This window comes from Tachysurus vachellii, chromosome 24 (genome assembly GCF_030014155.1).
Source record: "Tachysurus vachellii isolate PV-2020 chromosome 24, HZAU_Pvac_v1, whole genome shotgun sequence".
Lineage (NCBI taxonomy): Eukaryota > Metazoa > Chordata > Actinopteri > Siluriformes > Bagridae > Tachysurus > Tachysurus vachellii.
In genome coordinates, this window is record NC_083483.1 from 11,321,315 (window position 1) to 11,339,061 (window position 17,747).

Consider the following 17,747-nt stretch of genomic DNA (forward strand, 5'->3'; position numbering starts at 1 on the left):
ACTTGAACATTAGGTGTATCGTGTGTCCACAAAAACCCCTAATAAACATTTAGAGGAAACTTGTTTCTTTTTTCCTACCTCCGTGGTCTTGTCTCCTTCTCCATGGATAAAGACGGTAGCCTCCAGGTAGTTGTCCGTGTTTGCCTTGAACGAACCCTGCAGAAAGGTGCCGCTCTTGATACCCGCCTGGATCTTGGACAGAGGCAGATGCTCCGGAAAAAGCAGCTTACTGCAACTGACCTCATTCTGACAAATTAAATCAATAATTTAACTGAGAAACCCTGTTATGCAAAACATTTAAGCAAGTTGAACAAGAAATACTCTAATATCTGGTCCGTACTTGATCGTCGGAGGTCATTGCCAGTCTGTCGACCAGCTCAGGATTGCCAATCAGGCTTTTGATGTACTCCTCACCTGCACAGAAGATTCTTAATAATCAGGAACTTCAAATCAAATAAACACCAAGCATGAATTAATCCTCAGTGTGCAGAGTTCATTCAGACTGACATACATCTGTAAGCGATCAAGCCGTTCTGCTCGGCTTTCTCCTTGTTTGCGCGGTCGTTTGTGAGCAGCACCACCTTCAGCTCCGCACCGCTCTGCGATCTGCTCAGGTGCTCTGTGTACCACTTAGCCGCCACGCGTATGGCTCGGTCATTGCGGTCGTTTGCGCTCTCACTCGGCTCCCTTTCGATAAACGTCTCCCTGGGATTAAACGGTGCGGCATCACGCTTACGTTAGGTTTGTAAACAAAAACAATTTCATTTTATCATGTGATCAATCATCATTTTTATCCATTACAACCTCATTACCTGTGATGTTCGTTTGTGAACGTATAGAAACGCTTCTCCTTGTCATGGATAGCATCTTTAATCCGTTTGTACGCGGGAGCACTCCTGTGTCTGACCTCCTGTAAAACCGTCTGCAGGATGATCACGTTCCTGATCAGGGGATCTTCCAGAATGTCAATCTGTCAGCATTAAACAGAGAGGAACTGCGTATGAAAACTGGAACGACGTTTACACATTTACTTCTAACATTTACTACACTTTTAGAAAAATAACACAAACGCTTATTCTATACTTCATGCCTCATCCCAGGGACTGCAAGTGGCAACAATAACCAACCCTTAAAAGGTGCAGTTTAGAATGTTTAGATGTTTCTACACCTATAATAATCACATTTTACAAGAGGCTGTAAAGAAATACAGATTGAAAGAGGTAAAGAAGCGAGTGCAGGCAGGTTGGAATGGGTGGAGAAAGGCGTCAGGAGTTCTGTGTGATAGGAAAATATCAGCGAGAATCAAGGGGAAGGTGTACAGGACAGTGGTGAGACCGGCCGTGCTGTATGGTTTAGAGACAGTGTCACTGAAGAAGAGACAGGAGTCAGAGCTTGAGGTAGCCGAGCTGAAGATGTTGAGGTTCTCTTTGGGAGTGACAAGATTGGACAGGATTAGGAACGAGTACATCAGAGGGACAGCTCATGTTGGACGTTTGGGGGACAAAGTTAGGGAGGCCAGATTAAGATGGTTTGGACATGTTCAGAGGAAGGAGAGTGAGTATATTGGTAGGAGAATGTTGGACATGGAGCTGCCAGGCAGGAGGCAAAGAGGAAATCTAAAGAGGAGGTATATGGATGTAATTAATGAGGATATGAAGCTAGTGGGTGCAGTGTTGAGGATGCAGAAGATAGGGATAGGTGGAGAGAGACGATTCGCTGTGGCGACCCCTGAAGGGAAAAGCTGAAAGAAGATGAAAGAAATTCAGATTGACTTTGAACACAAAACAAACAGAGTTCACCAGGGGATCAACTGTTCCATACAAAACAAACAAAAGTGAGTTTCATTTCATTTTAGGTCTCATATTAGAGTTCATGATGAGATAAAAGTTTAAAGCTGATATCAGTAGAATCAGGATTTGTGTTCAGGATGAAATGGGTGATGAGTTTGAACACGTACCTGATGTAGGACTACGTTAGTGTCAGGGATGAGATAATGAGGAAATGTACACAGGTTGCTCTCTATACAGGGATCACACTCCAGTGCTGGAGCTTCATCTTTACACTCACTACAAACTTCACTTCCGCACCAAATATCATCTCTCAGATAGTGCTCACGTACTATTTTTAACACGCCACCCGAGCGGGTTTTTTTAACAAACGTTTTGGACTTTAACATGACTTAAAAAAAACACGAGTATTAAAAAACACAAGGCGCAGAAAACCCACGTGTGTCTATCCGGTATCCGGGGCCACTAAAAACATTTCCGGGGTTTCACCACGTCGAAATAAATGTTTTCTTTGCCATCCGTATTGATTTTATGCTTACTCGAAATAGTCATGTAAGGATACACAGCTAAGAAAAGGACCCAAAACATATAAGAAAATCGTATTATTATATATATATACATATATATATTTATGCAAGAGTTTGAACTCTAAACTCTGCGTATTATCCTGATCGGCCAACAATTTTGAGGTGTTTTAAATATCTTGACCACTAGATGGAGACATTGCATAACATTTTGTTCTGCTGAGCTGTTACCCAAAGAATGATTTACACAATAATTAAAGCAAAATTTTCTTTTAGCTTGTCTTTATATGCTTGTCATTATTTCCATTTTTGTTGCTGCTTATTTTGGAAGGTTGTTTTTTGTTGTGTTTAGCCTATAGTATACACTTAAACTTCATAAGTTATGATGTTATTTCATATATATCAGCTTGTTTGTCCCTGTGTAGGGGATATAACTGACTACAGTCTGTCACTGTATCACTTGCTGATTCATTATGGTCTTATAAGATGCTCATAGCAATGGTTTGATGCTCATATCACAACAAAACCACTGTACCAAAGCACTAGTCACTCTGTGTGTGTGTGTGTGTGTGTGTGTGTGAGATATTCCAGACAGACAAGTCACATACACATTACACCTTGGTGTGTCTCTGACCTGACCTGTTTACTCATCCAAAAGAGTTTTTCATCGTCTTTACCTAACTGCACCCACACTCCAGTAAACAGATCCACTGCCCTTATGACTCACAGCGTAGCGCTATATTCGGATTGTTTATGCTCTTCTGCTCTTCTTGCTTGTGTTAGGCACAGGGATCCCTGCTGATCAGTTTGGATAGCACTAGACAGTGTTTAGCTTTGAGACACGGATCGACACTCTGGAACAACATTTTGCCAAAGTAATTCTACAATTTGTACAAAAAAAAGTATATAAAATACATAGACAAGTGTTTGAGAACATGACACATGACAATCATACCGATATGTGCTTGTTGAACATTCTATTCCATTTACATTTATGATAAGCTCTACTCTTCTTGGAAGGCTTTCCACTAGAGTTTGGAGTGTGACTGTGTGGGATTCAGCTTCTGTGTTGCTGTTCGTCACAAAAGTGTTCAGAAGGATCGAGGTCAGGGCTTTAAGCAGGACGTTCAATTTCCTTCACTCCAATCTTGGCAAACCATGTTTTCATGGAACTTGCTTTGTGCACAGGTTCATTGTCATGCTGGAAAAGGTTTGGGCCTCATAGTTCCAGTAAATGGAAATCGTAACACAACAACATACAAAGATATTCTATACAATTGTGTGCTTTTTTCACTTTGTGTCATCAGTTTGGCAAAGCACCATATATGGATGTAATGGTCAGATATCCACAACCTTTTTGTTGTTTCATTTTTTATTTTTTTCCTAGATATATAGAACATCTTTCTTGGAGATTATAAGAAATACTTATAATTCTACATATGATTAACACGATCCCCTCATTTTCTTTGTATTTTTGTTTGCTTTTGTCCTGCTGTCCTCAATTGGAGCTTTCTTAGCTTTGTTTGCTCATTGCGATCAAAATGCATTTTATACTTAATTAATTAATCTAGGGCAGGATCAAAATAGCAGTTTATTGTAAAATGGAACTGAGTTGTAGCTAATTCTGTTCCTTTTACCACAGGGTCTGTTTGACCTGTTTATCAACACACAGGTTCCCAACCTTGGTCCTGCACATTGTAGGGCTTTTGTTTAATCTTCCTAATCTTGCTTGAAATATATGCTCATATTTTTTGCACTATAGCTGTGCATGTTACATAACTGGTGTAGGTTATGGGGTCATAAAGCTATAGACCACACAACTGTCTATAATAAATTTATAAATTCCACTACAGCAATGGAAATTATTATTATTATTATTATTATTATTATTGTTGTTGTTTATTATTATTATATATATTATTTTATTATTGTTGTTGTTATTTATTTAGGGGGGGCACGGTGGCTTAGTGGTTAGCACGTTCACCTCACACCTCCAGGGTTGGGGGTTCGATTCCCGCCTCCACCTTGTGTGTGTGGAGTTTGCATGTTCTCCCCGTGCCTCGGGGGTTTCCTCCGGGTACTCCGGTTTCCTCCCCCGGTCCAAAGACATGCATGGGAGGTTGATTGGTATCTCTGGAAAATTGTCCGTAGTGTGTGATTGTGTGAGTGAATGAGAGTGTGTGTGTGCCCTGCGATGGGTTGGCACTCCGTCCAGGGTGTATTTATTTATTTATTTATTTATTTATTTGTTTATTATTTTATTTATTTATTATTATATTTATTATTATTATTATTATTATTATTATTATTATTATTATTATTATTATTATTATTATTATTGTTAGTAGTAGTAGTAGATCTTATACATCAGTGTTAAAATGAAAGTAAATCCTCACTAATAATTCCGCCTTATTACCTGTAATAACTCATATCTCTGAACCTGGACATTGAGCGCGCGCGCAAATCACGTGACTTGCGGTGCACAGAAAACATGGCGGCGCCCTGTGTGACAGCACTGAGGCGTTTGTTATTTCAATCAGGTACAGATAAACGTCTTTTTTTTCCATATAGATTTTTCACATGACAGATGTTCTTATGAATAACTGATAAAGTACCGTATAACAAAATGCATGGGTTGTTTCTCTCGGCTCTGGACCTTCCTGTTAGTAAGCTATGAATCATTCAGGAGTGGTTGTGTGTTTATTATTGTTTTCGTCAGCGTTTGGAGAATAACGTGTCACACCCATTTTTTTTGTGGCACAGCACACAACAGGTAAGAATGTACGGTATCAAGAAGATAATATACCCCCTGTGGTCACTTTATTAGGTACAAGTACCTTGGTTTATCTGTCAGTAGAAAGGTTTGAGCCCTGATCAGATTCATTAGATGTTGGATCATCTCAACACAGCAGTGACACTGGACATCAATTTTACAAAGGAATAAAGCACAATGGAGCGTAATGTAACAGTCAGTGATCATCATGTCTAGAAGTATTACATCACTGTTATATCACAGCAGTTAGACACAATTAGATTACATTTTTATGCATTAAACTTTACCCCTACTGCTTTTCTCTCTAGTTTAGTCTTGGCCTATTCCCAACCATGTTTTAGGTCTCTGCGATCAAACAGCTGCTAATCTGGGAGATTGAAAGCTATTGAAAACACCTGCACTTGTCTAACTGTCCCTCGTGCTGTGTCACAGGGTGGTGAAACACCATCGTAGGCTTTGTGAAGCCAATTAGTGGTTTATGTCTCTGTGATTGAGAAAGTTTTTCATTCCTCTAACCCTGAAAGCAGATATGTTTGCTTTTTCTTGGCTTGTCAGTTTTGCAAATGGTTGTGCAATTATTTAGATTCGCTCTTCACTCTGCACCCTGAACATGTACTTTTTATCAACTTATAGTTGTATTTACAGGTACATCTCAATAAATTAAAATCTCGTGAAAAAGTTCATTTATTTCAGTAATTCAACTTAAATAGTGAAACTCGTGTATTATATAAATTCAGTACACACCGACTGAAGTAGTTTAAGTCTTTGGTACTTTTAATTGTGATGATTTTGGCTCACATTTAACAAAAACCCACCAACTCACTAGCTCAAAATTTTTGAATACTTCATAAGACCAATAAAAAACATTTTTAGTGAATTGTTGGCCTTCTGGAAAGTTTGTTCGTTTACTGTATATGTACTCAATGCTTGGTTGGGGCTCCTTTTGCTTTAATTACTGCCTCAATTTGGCGTGGCATGGAGGTAATCAGTCTGTGGCACTGCTGAGGTGGTATGAAAGCCCAGGTTTCTTTGACAGTGGCCTTCAGCTCATCTGCATTTTTGGTCTCTTGTTTCTCATTTTCCTCTTGACAATACCTTATAGATTCTCTGTGGATAAGGAAGCATGAAGTGCTCTAAAATTTCTTGGTAAACGGGTGCAGTGACTTTGGTTTTCAGAAAACACAGTGGACCAACACCAGCAGATGACATTGAACCCCAAATCATCACAGACTGGAAACTTCAAGCAACTTGGACCAATCTAGGACCTTGGTTTTCAAATGAAATACAAAACTTGCTCTCATCTGAAACAGTCCAGTTCTTCTTCTCCTTAGCCCAGCTAAGACTCCTCTGACGTTGTCTGTGGTTCAGGAGTGGCTTAACAAGAGGAATACGTCAACTGTAGCCAAATTCCTTGACACGTCTGTGTGTGGTGGCTCTCGATGTTTTGACCCCAGCCTCAGTCCGTTCCTTGAAAAGTTCACCCAATTTCTTGAATCGATTTTACTTGACAAAGCTCTCATTGGTTGTGCATCTTTTTCTTCCCCACCTTTCCCTTACACTCAACTTTATGTTAACATGCTCAGATACAGCACTCTGTGAACAGCTTCTTTGGCAATGAATGTTTGTGGCCTACCCTCCTTGTGAAGAGTGTCAGTGATTGTCTTCTGGACAACTGTCAGTCTTCCCCATGATTGTGTAGCCTAGTGAACCAAATTGAGAGACTATTTTGATGTCTCAGAAAACCTTTGTGGATGTTTTGAGTTGATTAGCTGATTGGCTTGTCACCATATTCTAATTTTTTGAGATAGTGAATTGGTGGGTTTTTGTTAAATGTGAGCAAAAATCATCACAATTAAAAATACCAAAGACGTAAACTGTGTCAGTCTGTGTACTGTGTACTGTGTACTGAATTTATATAATAAGCAAGTTTCACTATTTGAGTTGAATTGCTGAAAAAAATGAACTTTTCCACAACATTTTAATTATTGAGATGTACCTGTATGTTGTAGAATGTCTGCTAAATCCACTGTCATGAGATAAATTTCAACTGTGAACAATGAACACACACACACACACACACACACACACACACACACACACACACCAGAGGAGGGTAAAATTACACCAAATTCTCATTCAGCCATATCCTCTCTCCTATTCATTACACCACTCACACCACCTTTCTTTCTTTCTTTCTTTCTTTCTTTCTTTCTTTCTTTCTTTCTGTCTTTCTTTCTGTCTTTCTTTCTGTCTTTCTTTCTGTCTGTCTGTCTGTCTGTCTGTCTGTCTGTCTGTCTGTCTTTCTGTCTGTCTTTCTGTCTTTCTTTCTGTCCTTCTTCCGGGTTTCTGTCCTTCTGATCATCTGTTTGTTTGGTCTTCTTGTCTGGTCTCTCTCTGTTTTTCAGTCTGTCTTTTTATAGTTTCTATCTGTCTTTCTCTTTAATTTTTTTACCTGTCTTTCTGTTTCTATCCGATTACTGCCATGTTTTTAACGTCGGTCCTTCCTTCTGTCTGTCTGTACTTATCTATCTATATCTGTTTGTCTGTTAACTACAATTTATATATTTACCTCTTCCCCCCTCCCCTCCTCCACACTTCCTTTGCTGCTGCTCTGTTCATCAGTCCGTGGTTTTTCCTCCTCCCCTCCCTCTCTCCCTTCCTCCCTTTCTCTCTCTTTCATTGCTCTATTCTGGGTCTGTGGTCACTCAGCTCTGCTCTGTTCTGACTTTGTGGTTCTCTTCCTCTGCATCACTGGGTGGTTTTACAGTAGCGTGTGCAGCGTGGCTCCGGTGTGGCGGCTCAGTATTTTGGCCGTCCTCTCGGATGAATTATGCTTGAAGTAAAGTCCGAGATTTCAGAACATAAAAATGGCTGACGTAGCACTGAATATTCTAAACACTGGAGAAAGGCTTGAGAGAGGGAGAGATGGAGCATGAGCCTCTCAAAATAAAGCATGTCGAGGACTAAAAGCCAGAACCAAGGATCAGTGACTTAAAGCAAACAGAATTTAAAAAAAAGTGGTTCATAAATGTTTGTACACTATTAATGTTTTAATTAATTTTACACAATGTACTTATGTGGATTATGATTATATTAATGTTAGTTAATATTCAGACATTTTTTTTTTAGTGGTGTATTGCTTGAAATATGCTAAAAACAGAACAGCGTGCATTCTAAAGAACAGACACACTAGAGGAAAATCCTATTAAAGAAATACCCTGGGGTATTTGGCGATTTAATTATCTGCCTTTGTGGTGTATGCGTGATTACTACAGACAGGAATTTCAACATGTTCAACTTTAATGGGGAAAATAACTAAAAAAAAAAAAAAACAGGTGTTTTTTTTTTTTTTTTTGTTTAATAAGATTTTTTTTAAGCTTATCGCATATCAGTTGAGCCTTGTTTCTCTTAGTAAGAATTTGTAATGTTGTTTTGGGTAAAATCCTTGTATAAACCTTCTGGAAAGTGCCAATAATTCTGAAGCTGACTGCATACTCTTTATTATCAACGGTTTTTAATTGTCAATATATAAATCTTTAGCTGTGTGTTTACAATATTTATTGACAGAATTCAGTAGCTGGGGGCCATGGTGGCTTAGTGGTTAGCACGTTCGCCTCACAACTCCAGGGTCGGGGTTCGATTCCCGCCTCCACCTTGTGTGTGTGGAGTTTGCATGTTCTCCTTGTGCCTCGGGGGGTTCCTCCGGGTACTCCGGTTTCCTCCCCCGGTCCAAAGACATGCATGGTAGGTTGATTGGCATCTCTGGAAAATTGTCCCTAGTGTGTGATTGCGTGAGTGAATGAGAGTGTGTGTGTGCCCTGCGATGGGTTGGCACTCTGTCCAGGGTGTATCCTGCCTTGATGCCTGATGACGCCTGAGAGCCACAGGCTCCCCGTGACCCGAGGTAGTTCGGATAAGCGGTAGAGAATGAATGAATGAATGAATTCAGTAGCTGCCCTTAGATTTATTCTCTAATTGACTTTTATGCTGTTGATGTATTTTTCTCATTACAAAGGAATGAGTAAAAATTATTTTCTGTGATACTTAACTTCACGCTACAGATGCAGTGGATAGAAACACTAGAGAATTTTGTAGCACGTGTTCTTGGTTGTGGATGCTGTGCGATATTGAGTCGAATGGTGTTTGAATGGTGTATATTGTTTTATGGTTGTTGTTTGGTTGAGTTTCTGATTTGTGTAATAGTTGCATTATGGTTGTTTTCTGGTCGTGTTGGCGTTGTGGTTAGTCTCCTCAGGCCTGTCACAGAGAGCGGTGCGGTTGCCAGGATGTCAGCGATGCTCGTGCAGTGCCCAGTGTCAACAACGCCGCCACTTCTTCTGGAAAAAAAGAACGGGCTCACAAAGCGTGGTTCGGCCCGCCGTGGTGCGGCCGTCTTACCCGGTACCTGAGGTATACCTGTAAATTTAAATAAGTTATAATATTCTAAAATCATTACAACATTATAACTCACTGTTGTCTTGTACCATACATGCTCATGTTGGAATATTAATGAGGTTTGAGTAAAGGGAAATTAGTCCATGACAGTATGAGGATTCAGTGCCATCCTACCTTTTATAATCATCTGATGATAGACGCGAGATGAACATCTATCCCAGATGTGTGTTTATGGAGCATGCTAGACTCACCCTCATTAATATCCCCAAAAAGGATGGACTGGAACTCAGATCTGTATGCGTACAGAGATTCCTCATATGTACAGAGAATCCTGGTATGCACTGTACCTGTGTGTTTCTAAAGCTGACAGGAAGCAGAGACACGTCTAGATCCCAAACCTGAACAAATTCAGTCAGTTATTGTGCAATTAAACAAGCAGAATGTAAAGATGTATAAATACATGTATGTAAAGTTTCTTTCCTTCTGTCTGTCTGTCTGTCTGTCTCAGCACATCCAGATGCCAGGTTACGTCTCCTCCAGCTCTGTGCCCGAGTGGCCTGACTATATTGAGATAAAGGATGAGGAGCAGATTGAGGGTTTAAGGAGAGCATGTCAGCTCGCTAGACACATCCTCCTCCTCGCTGGAAGCAGGCTCAAGGTTCTTTTCCACAGTTTCTAGAACATTCAGTTTATCTGACTAAGGTGTGAATCTCGAGTCAGTATGTCATGCGCTTCCAGATACATGTACTGAATACAGTTATTGGGCTTCATTAGATTTCTTGTCCAGTGTAATGTCAGGATGGAGACCTGATGCATGAGTTCATCCTTTTAATTCTGATTACAGGTCGGTATGACAACAGATGAAATCGACTTCATTGTGCACCAGGAGACGATCAGACACAATGCCTATCCCTCACCACTGCACTATGGTGGATTTCCCAAGTCAGTGTGTACATCTGTAAACAACGTGGTGTGTCACGGCATTCCAGACAGGTAGCATTACCTCAGCAGTGCCATTTTATATAGGGATAGATATATAGTATTTTAAATTTTAAGTTTATCTTTTTAAAATTAATTTTAAACTTTAATTGTATATGTTCACTTATTTATTTATTCTTCTTATTTTTTTTTTCTTCTTCTTATTATTATTCTATATTTATTTCTTTTTCTCTCTCTTCTGTTTCCATACTTCTGTAAAGCCACTTTGAGACAATGGGAAATTCTTAAAAGCGCTATACAAATAAATTGAATTGAATTATTACTCTGTTAGTTCCTAGTTTGTAAGTGTTTGTGCAGATGTTTCTTATGTTTACAAAGCAATCTTGCAAAGCAAAGTTGTAAGAACGAACGTGGATAGGCAAGATAATGGAGAACACTCACTTATGTACTTGCTTTTAGCTTTGGTGTTAATGACGTCTACGCGACAGTAAGTTACCTCAGATGTTTGTGGTAAAAAATATGAGGAAGTGTCTTTGAGTGAGTTACAGCAGTAACAAACTGCCGTGAACTTGTATTCACTGAGGTAACTAGCTAGCTAGCGAAATTAACCAGATCGTTATTTCAAGCTTACTTGTTTAGTTTTCAGTTAATTTGGTATTGTTTGTAATTCATTACAGAACAAATAATTTTCCTTCCAGTTAGCTAGCTAAACTGACCAGAGATCGATCGATCTATCGATCTATCTATCTATCTATCTATCTATCTATCTATCTATCTATCTATCTATATATATATATATATATATATATATATATATGTATAAATGACCTACCATCATGAGTCACTTAATCTGCGGTTTTTAGTTGTAGTTTATTTATTTCTAGTAGCATGGGTCTGATGGTTCAGAGAAACTGTTGCTTGCCCAGACAATGAAAGATTTTGCTTGTGCAACTGAAATAATCTAACCTAACTAGCTAATACACTGATTTTATCATTCTCACTGTTAATAATTCACAACATTAAACCTTCAACAAAAGTGTCATACAACTTGCACCATACATTAATGTTAGCCACTTTCGAATTTTCTTCATGTTAGCTAAGGTAATGTTTAATGTTGATTTCTATAAGTTCATGTTAAATAACTGGTTCAACAGGTTACATGTAACAGGTTGCCATAAATGTTTGGAAGCCAACAGCAAACATGGAAAAATGTTTTGAATTTAGCATGTTAGTTCACATCAGCTGAAGTAGTTTGCTAGCTAAATTTACCACAGTATGTTTATCAAACCAGTGTCTTTCTACATGTTTCTTTTTCAGTCGGCCACTTCAGGATGGAGATATCATTAACATAGATGTTACTGTAAGTGCATACACACACACACACACACACACACACACACACAAAATAGAATTTAACTATTATTATTATTACTACTACTACTATTATTAGATCTGTTATAGTTGTTAATTACATAAGTTATTTTGAGTTTTTTGGTATGTAGGTTTACCTGGAAGGTTACCATGGTGACACCTCAGAGACCTTTCTGATTGGTTCAGTGGACGAGCAAGGTAGGAAGTTAGTAGACGTGGCGCGACAGTGTAGAGACAAGGCCATTGCAGTATGCAGACCGGGACGCCCACTGTGTGTCATCGGCAATACCATAAGGTACACACTGTGTGTGTGTGTGTGTGTGTGTGTGAGAGAGAGAGAAAGAGAGAGTGGGTGAGTAAGAGAGAATATGAAAATTTGTGTGTGAGCCAGAGAAGAGTGCATGAAAGATTGTTTGAGCGTGTACAATAAGTAAGGACAATAAGTCACACACACTGCCCTCTATTTATTTAGTTTTTCTTCACTCATCATACAATTTGTTCACAATTTCATGCTGAATGTAGTTTTCAGAAGAATTGTAGCTCACTAAGGTGACGGCATTAAAGCTGACTGAACGTACAGTGAGAAACAAAGTAAGACAATCTAAAGGGGAACAGAAAGGATGAGATGAGAAAGGGAAAGCTAAGTAAGAGGGTGAAGTAAAAAGAAGAGAAAAAGAAAGGAAACATGAACAGAGGAGAGAGAATGACAAGAAAAAGAAGAGAGAGGAAAGCCGAGACATAAAAACAAGAGAATGGCAAAAAGATGAGAAAAGGAAGGAGGAGAAGAGAAATTGAATTGTTGATGGGTAAAAAGGAGAAGAAGTGAGTGCGAGAGGAAAGACGAAAAGAGAACAGACATAAATAAAGAGATGAGAGGAAAAGCAACAAGAGGGAGGAGGACAGAGGGCCGGAGAAGGGAGGGAGAGAAGAGCAAAAGAGGAAAGGATGAGACAACAAGAAGACTGAGAGTGGTAGAAAGAAAAGACTAAATTAAAGGAAAAACAGGAAGAGATGAGTGGAGAAATAAAAGAGAAGAGAGATGGAGAGAAAGAGGGTGAAAAAACATTTACAGATCCATACTACATGGAATTAACATGGCAGAAAACATACAAACTCCCCCTCTCTCTCTCTCTCTCTCTCTCTCTCTCTCTCTCTCTCTCTCTCTCTCTCTCTCTCTCTCGCTCTCTCATCTATAATTAACTCAAGGACTCTCCAGTGCTCACTAGCCTTTGTCTGAGTGTAAGGATTCAGCCTACACACATGTACACACACTTGAAACTCGAGAACATCAGCTCACAGCCTGGCTATAAGAACATCATCTCAGCATAAAAGTGAAGACCGAAAAACAGAGAGATAGTGAAAGAGAGACTGAGGGACAGAGGGAAAAGGGGAGGATGCGATAAGTCGTGGCTCTGAACCCTCCATTTCCCGTCGCAGTGCTACGAACAGCACTACATAGAGTTAATGTATTTCTGGTCTTGCACGAAACGAACAATTACCCAGAGTGCACCAGGGTTCTCTCCCTGCAATGGGGTGTAAATTACAGGTTAGCTGGTCGCGTTGTGCGTACATGTGTGTGTGTGTGCGGGTGTGTGCGCGAGTGTGTGTATGAGATGTAAATTACAGGCTAGCTCATGCTGTCTTGAAGAAATGCAGTGTCTGCCAGGCAGAGTCCAGCTCCCTGCAGAGACACACTCACAGCCACAGGGAGAAGGAGGACATGCAGAAAGGGACGACACACAAAAACCTCTTTCTATAGTGTAACACAAAAGACATGACAACAACAGCATTGGCCTGGTCACACTGATTATAGCAAAGGTTCTTACAACCCATTTTAATCTACAGAATACAACCCTTGTGAACTCCAAAAAATAATTCTTTCATAAAAAGAATCATCTATAAAATCAGATATTAGGTTCATTTGCCAAATTGGTTTTATCATATCTTTTTATTAGGCTTTTTATTTTTGATTCTTTTTTTCCTCACAACACAGATTACTTAGGTAATGTTATTATTGTAATGTCTATTATAACATAGGTAATGTTATCTTTTCTACAGTTCTGTATATATTTCAATTCTGTTATTTCTTTAAAAATATTATTTTATATAGTGTATCCAGATAGACATATTACATTTTAGAGTTGCCAGATTTCTCAGATTTGTGTAGTACACCATATAGTTAATCTTGTAAATTTCAGATTTTGTCTTATTTGTATTATCATTAACGTATGAATTTATAATATACACATATAATGTATATTTATAACGTAGATATTTGCTTAAGTAGCTCTGTCTATCAAGACAATACAAGACCCTAACCCATTAACAAACAAAACAATTCTCATTTAGAACTATACTTTGTACATTTTATATGTTTATAGTTGCATTCAGTGTCGTGTAATATCTGCAAAACAAGTTATTTCCTGTTATCACTTTGCATCAGCAGCCTCACTAACCTCTCTGTGATATGGAGTTGTGTTAATGTTTCATCGTCTCGCTCAGGGATCCATCCATCCATCCATCCAGAGAAGATTAGCAACTGTGTTAAATGATTGCCATTTATAAACAGTCCCTTATATTGTTTGGAGATGGCCTTTAACCCTTCCTGAGATTAATGAGCATCAATTGCTTCTCTGAGGTCATGGATGATGTCCTTTCTTTTTGTCATGATGCATACCTACTCATAACAGAACTGCTGTCCAAGGGATTTGTCTGGGGATTTAATTTTAATGTACAGCAATTGTCATTTATTAGACGATTCCTTTGTGCTTTAATATGTTTGAAGCTTTGTATCATAATTTTGTTGCTTTTTACCGTAAAGGTCCGTGCAGGTACATACATGCCTCTCTGAGTAAGCTGCGCTTTTGTCTTCACTCTCTCTCTCTCTCTCTCTCTCTTTTTCTCTCTGTCTCACTCCGTCTCTCGCTTCCTTTTTTTGCCTCTAACCCTGACTACTTCCTTACTCTTATTCTATGTTCAGAGTGTGTGCTAAGACTAACACTATCATTACATGCACACAAGAGCCCATTACTTCTCCCTAGGAAAGACTCCTGTTTTTCTTCTCTATTTTATCTAAAGTTTGTAGTTTCTCTTATAGTTTCTCTAAATTCTTTTCATGAATTCTTTCTCCATCCTTCTTTCTCAGGGGAAAATTGCACCTTTTAAAGTATTTTTTGCCCATGGGGAATTGACCTGTGAGACCATAGCAACCAATTGTCATTTCCTATACTCTTATAAATCAATAAAGTTGCATCCATGCACCCAGAATGAGCTCCTCTAGTTGCCTCATTGTTTGATTGCCGGTTCTCACTCTGAACTACAGTGCTGTCATCTGAGTGTGTGTGTGTGTTTGTGTGTGAATTACAGTGAAATCGCCCACGCGAACGGTTTCTGTGTGTGTCCATACTTCATCGGCCATGGCATCGGGTCTTACTTCCACGGTCACCCTGAGATCTGGCATCATGGTGAGAATTCAATTTTTACAGTTTTTTTTTTTTTTGGCCCCAAAAACACTCTTGGTGAAATATTTTTGGTTAAAAGTTTGACTAATCCTCTAGTTTGAATAGTCGTCTCTCTGTTCAATCACAGGGTAACTAGTCCACAGTATTCAGACGTGTGCAGCGAACGTTTTCCTCCGAGAGTGTTGCACTGCCCAGTGAGAAAGCATGAGCAGTGATGTTGCTTATAAATATGTGATTGGCTGGCTTCACATGCCTTAGAGGAAGAGAATAGAGAGTGGGCGGGTGGGTGTTAATTAGCAAGTGACCCCCCCCATTCATTACAGTTTTATTGACCACCTCTTGTATTAAAATATTGTACATTTTCATTAAGAAACAGTATCTGTAAAGGAACTGAACTAGACTTCTCAATTTTAAGTGATTTTTCTAGTAGAGATGCAGCTTCAATATTTACTTCTTATAAGTTATTTATTTATTTATTTATTTATTTATTTATTTATTTAAATAAAAATGCTTATACAGTTTGGTCCCCTGCAATCCCTGTTCCCACACAAAGGTACCTACTCTGATTATTGAAACTAGGCCTAGGAACTAAAGTCATTTGGTTGGTTCCTCGGTTGAGAGATCAGTTCACCAAAATGTCCAGATTCCTGCAAGGTTCCAATGGTGTCCATGTGTCTCATGAGAAGTCTGTAATTGACTGCTTATATTGATTTATAATTGAATTTCTCCAAAGAGGCTTACACAATGAGACATAATCCAGTCCAACCATACACTCGAAGGTTCATCGGTGACTCTCTGGCTGTCCTGTGGTTTGAGTTAACAACCTTCAGATCACTTAATCATGTAGATGTCATGATTAGGATTGAAAGCATGTTAATGTTTTACAGCCAATGAAAATGACTTGCTGATGGAAGACGGCATGGCCTTCACAATAGGTATGTGCTTGTATTCCTGTTTGTGTGGGGGTGTGTGTGTGTGTGTGTGTGTGTGTGTGTGTACATTGTTTTGTTTGTATATATTTTTAGGAGTTCTTTTTCTGCCAATATTCTCTTTTACATGTTCATATTTTTTCTTTTTTTCCCCAGAACCCATTCTGATGGAAGGAACCTCTGAAATCAGGATTCTCAGAGACAAATGGACCGCCATCTCAACGGATGACAAAAGGTTCTTTTCTCTTCTCCACATGTTCAAGCATTCATAGAAGTCCATTAAGGTTCTAGTGAGAGCCTTATTACTATTACTGTCACCTAATACTGTTAATAAGCCTAAATGTACAATGATGAGAAGGTTTTGAGTTGATTTGCCTAAAGCCTGCCAGGACCCAAAAGACTGATATGAAAATTTGAAGTAGTGATAGCTGTCGGATATGGTATGATGGAGAGCTAGATGGTGGATGGGAATTGGTGGGTGATCAAATTGGGAAGAAAAATCCAAAAAGAAAATTGATTTTCACCTTTTTTTTTTATCAGTCCTGCATGTGCTGTGAATAAAAAACTGATATCCTGCACACAAACTCCAAACGTATAGGCTTACTGGATCTTGAAAGATATTTGTGATATTGGTATCAGAAACTGATATTTTTAAATTAGTGCATTTCAAATTTCGGTGCTTATCAACCCCGGACTGACAAAATCATCAGTGTGAACATCACAGTGGTAATTCTGAGCTTTTTACACGCTGAAATTTTTCTATTTTTCACTTGTCTTTTTAATGATACAGATACATTGGTCTGAGTAGTCTGTCCTGCATAGCCTCAGGCTAATTGCTAATGGCTCTGTCAGCAGGTGTGGACAGTCTCCACCACTGCTTGTTCAGCACTTGAGACAGACTCCCATGTTTAAGGTGGACTGAAGGGAGATGTAGTGTCAAGAGAGAGGGCCTAGTCTCTAGATTGTCCTTAAATGTGAATCACTTAATCTGTTTAAATATGAGTCACTCATATGTAAGTGTGTGTGTGTGTGTGATATTTCCAGATCAGCCCAGTTTGAGCACACGGTGGTCATTACCTCTGATGGTGTCGAGATTCTGACCAAATTACCAGATGAGGACTGAATGTGGTCAAGATTCTTGCATGTTGTTTAAAGACAATCAGGGTTTTGCAACATACAGTGTAACAGTTGCATTTAATAAACTATAGAAAATAAGACTATTTTTCAAAGATGTACTGTAATACATTTGGATTAAAATATGTGAAAGAGTGTTCTGATTAAAGAAAGTACAAAGTTTTTGTGGTGAGATATTTGTACATGCTACCTAAAAATGTGCCGCATATTGTTTTTGTTACCAGTTTGACATTTCAGATTTTATTTTAATCCCATTTAAAATGTATTTAGTATAAAGAAATTTTTTTTTGCTATTTTAATAAACTTTTCAAAATTGAAGCTACATTTTTTTTAGTTTTTTTTATTAAGCTCAGCTAAATGTTTCATTATTTCCTAGCTCTATTAGGAGAGCATATCCTACATCACTCCTAAACCATCAATCTGTCTCGAGATCA

At 38.7% G+C, this 17,747-nt stretch overlaps 2 protein-coding genes across 2 annotated transcripts in view; one reads left to right on the forward strand and one right to left on the reverse strand.

Annotated features, from left to right (window-relative positions):
• Positions 1 to 2,241, reverse strand: part of dis3 (DIS3 exosome endoribonuclease and 3'-5' exoribonuclease) — a 12,545-nt gene extending 10,304 nt beyond the window's left edge. The window contains exons 1-5 of the mRNA XM_060860766.1: positions 1,958 to 2,241; positions 813 to 970; positions 512 to 705; positions 341 to 414; positions 79 to 246 (exon numbers count right to left, since the gene is read on the reverse strand). Coding sequence (XP_060716749.1) covers positions 79 to 246; positions 341 to 414; positions 512 to 705; positions 813 to 970; positions 1,958 to 2,176 — 813 coding nt within the window. The 5' untranslated portion in view covers positions 2,177 to 2,241. The remainder of the gene's footprint in view (positions 1 to 78; positions 247 to 340; positions 415 to 511; positions 706 to 812; positions 971 to 1,957) is intronic.
• Positions 2,242 to 4,771: 2,530 nt separating this feature from the next.
• Positions 4,772 to 17,473, forward strand: metap1d (methionyl aminopeptidase type 1D (mitochondrial)). Its single transcript, XM_060860726.1, has 10 exons — positions 4,772 to 4,851; positions 9,331 to 9,494; positions 9,988 to 10,137; positions 10,324 to 10,472; positions 11,736 to 11,778; positions 11,921 to 12,084; positions 15,156 to 15,253; positions 16,138 to 16,185; positions 16,336 to 16,414; positions 17,224 to 17,473. Exons 1-10 carry the CDS (start codon positions 4,803 to 4,805, stop codon positions 17,300 to 17,302), a joined length of 1,023 nt encoding a protein of 340 aa, XP_060716709.1. The 5' UTR covers positions 4,772 to 4,802; the 3' UTR covers positions 17,303 to 17,473.
• The last annotated feature ends 274 nt before the right edge of the window (positions 17,474 to 17,747 follow it).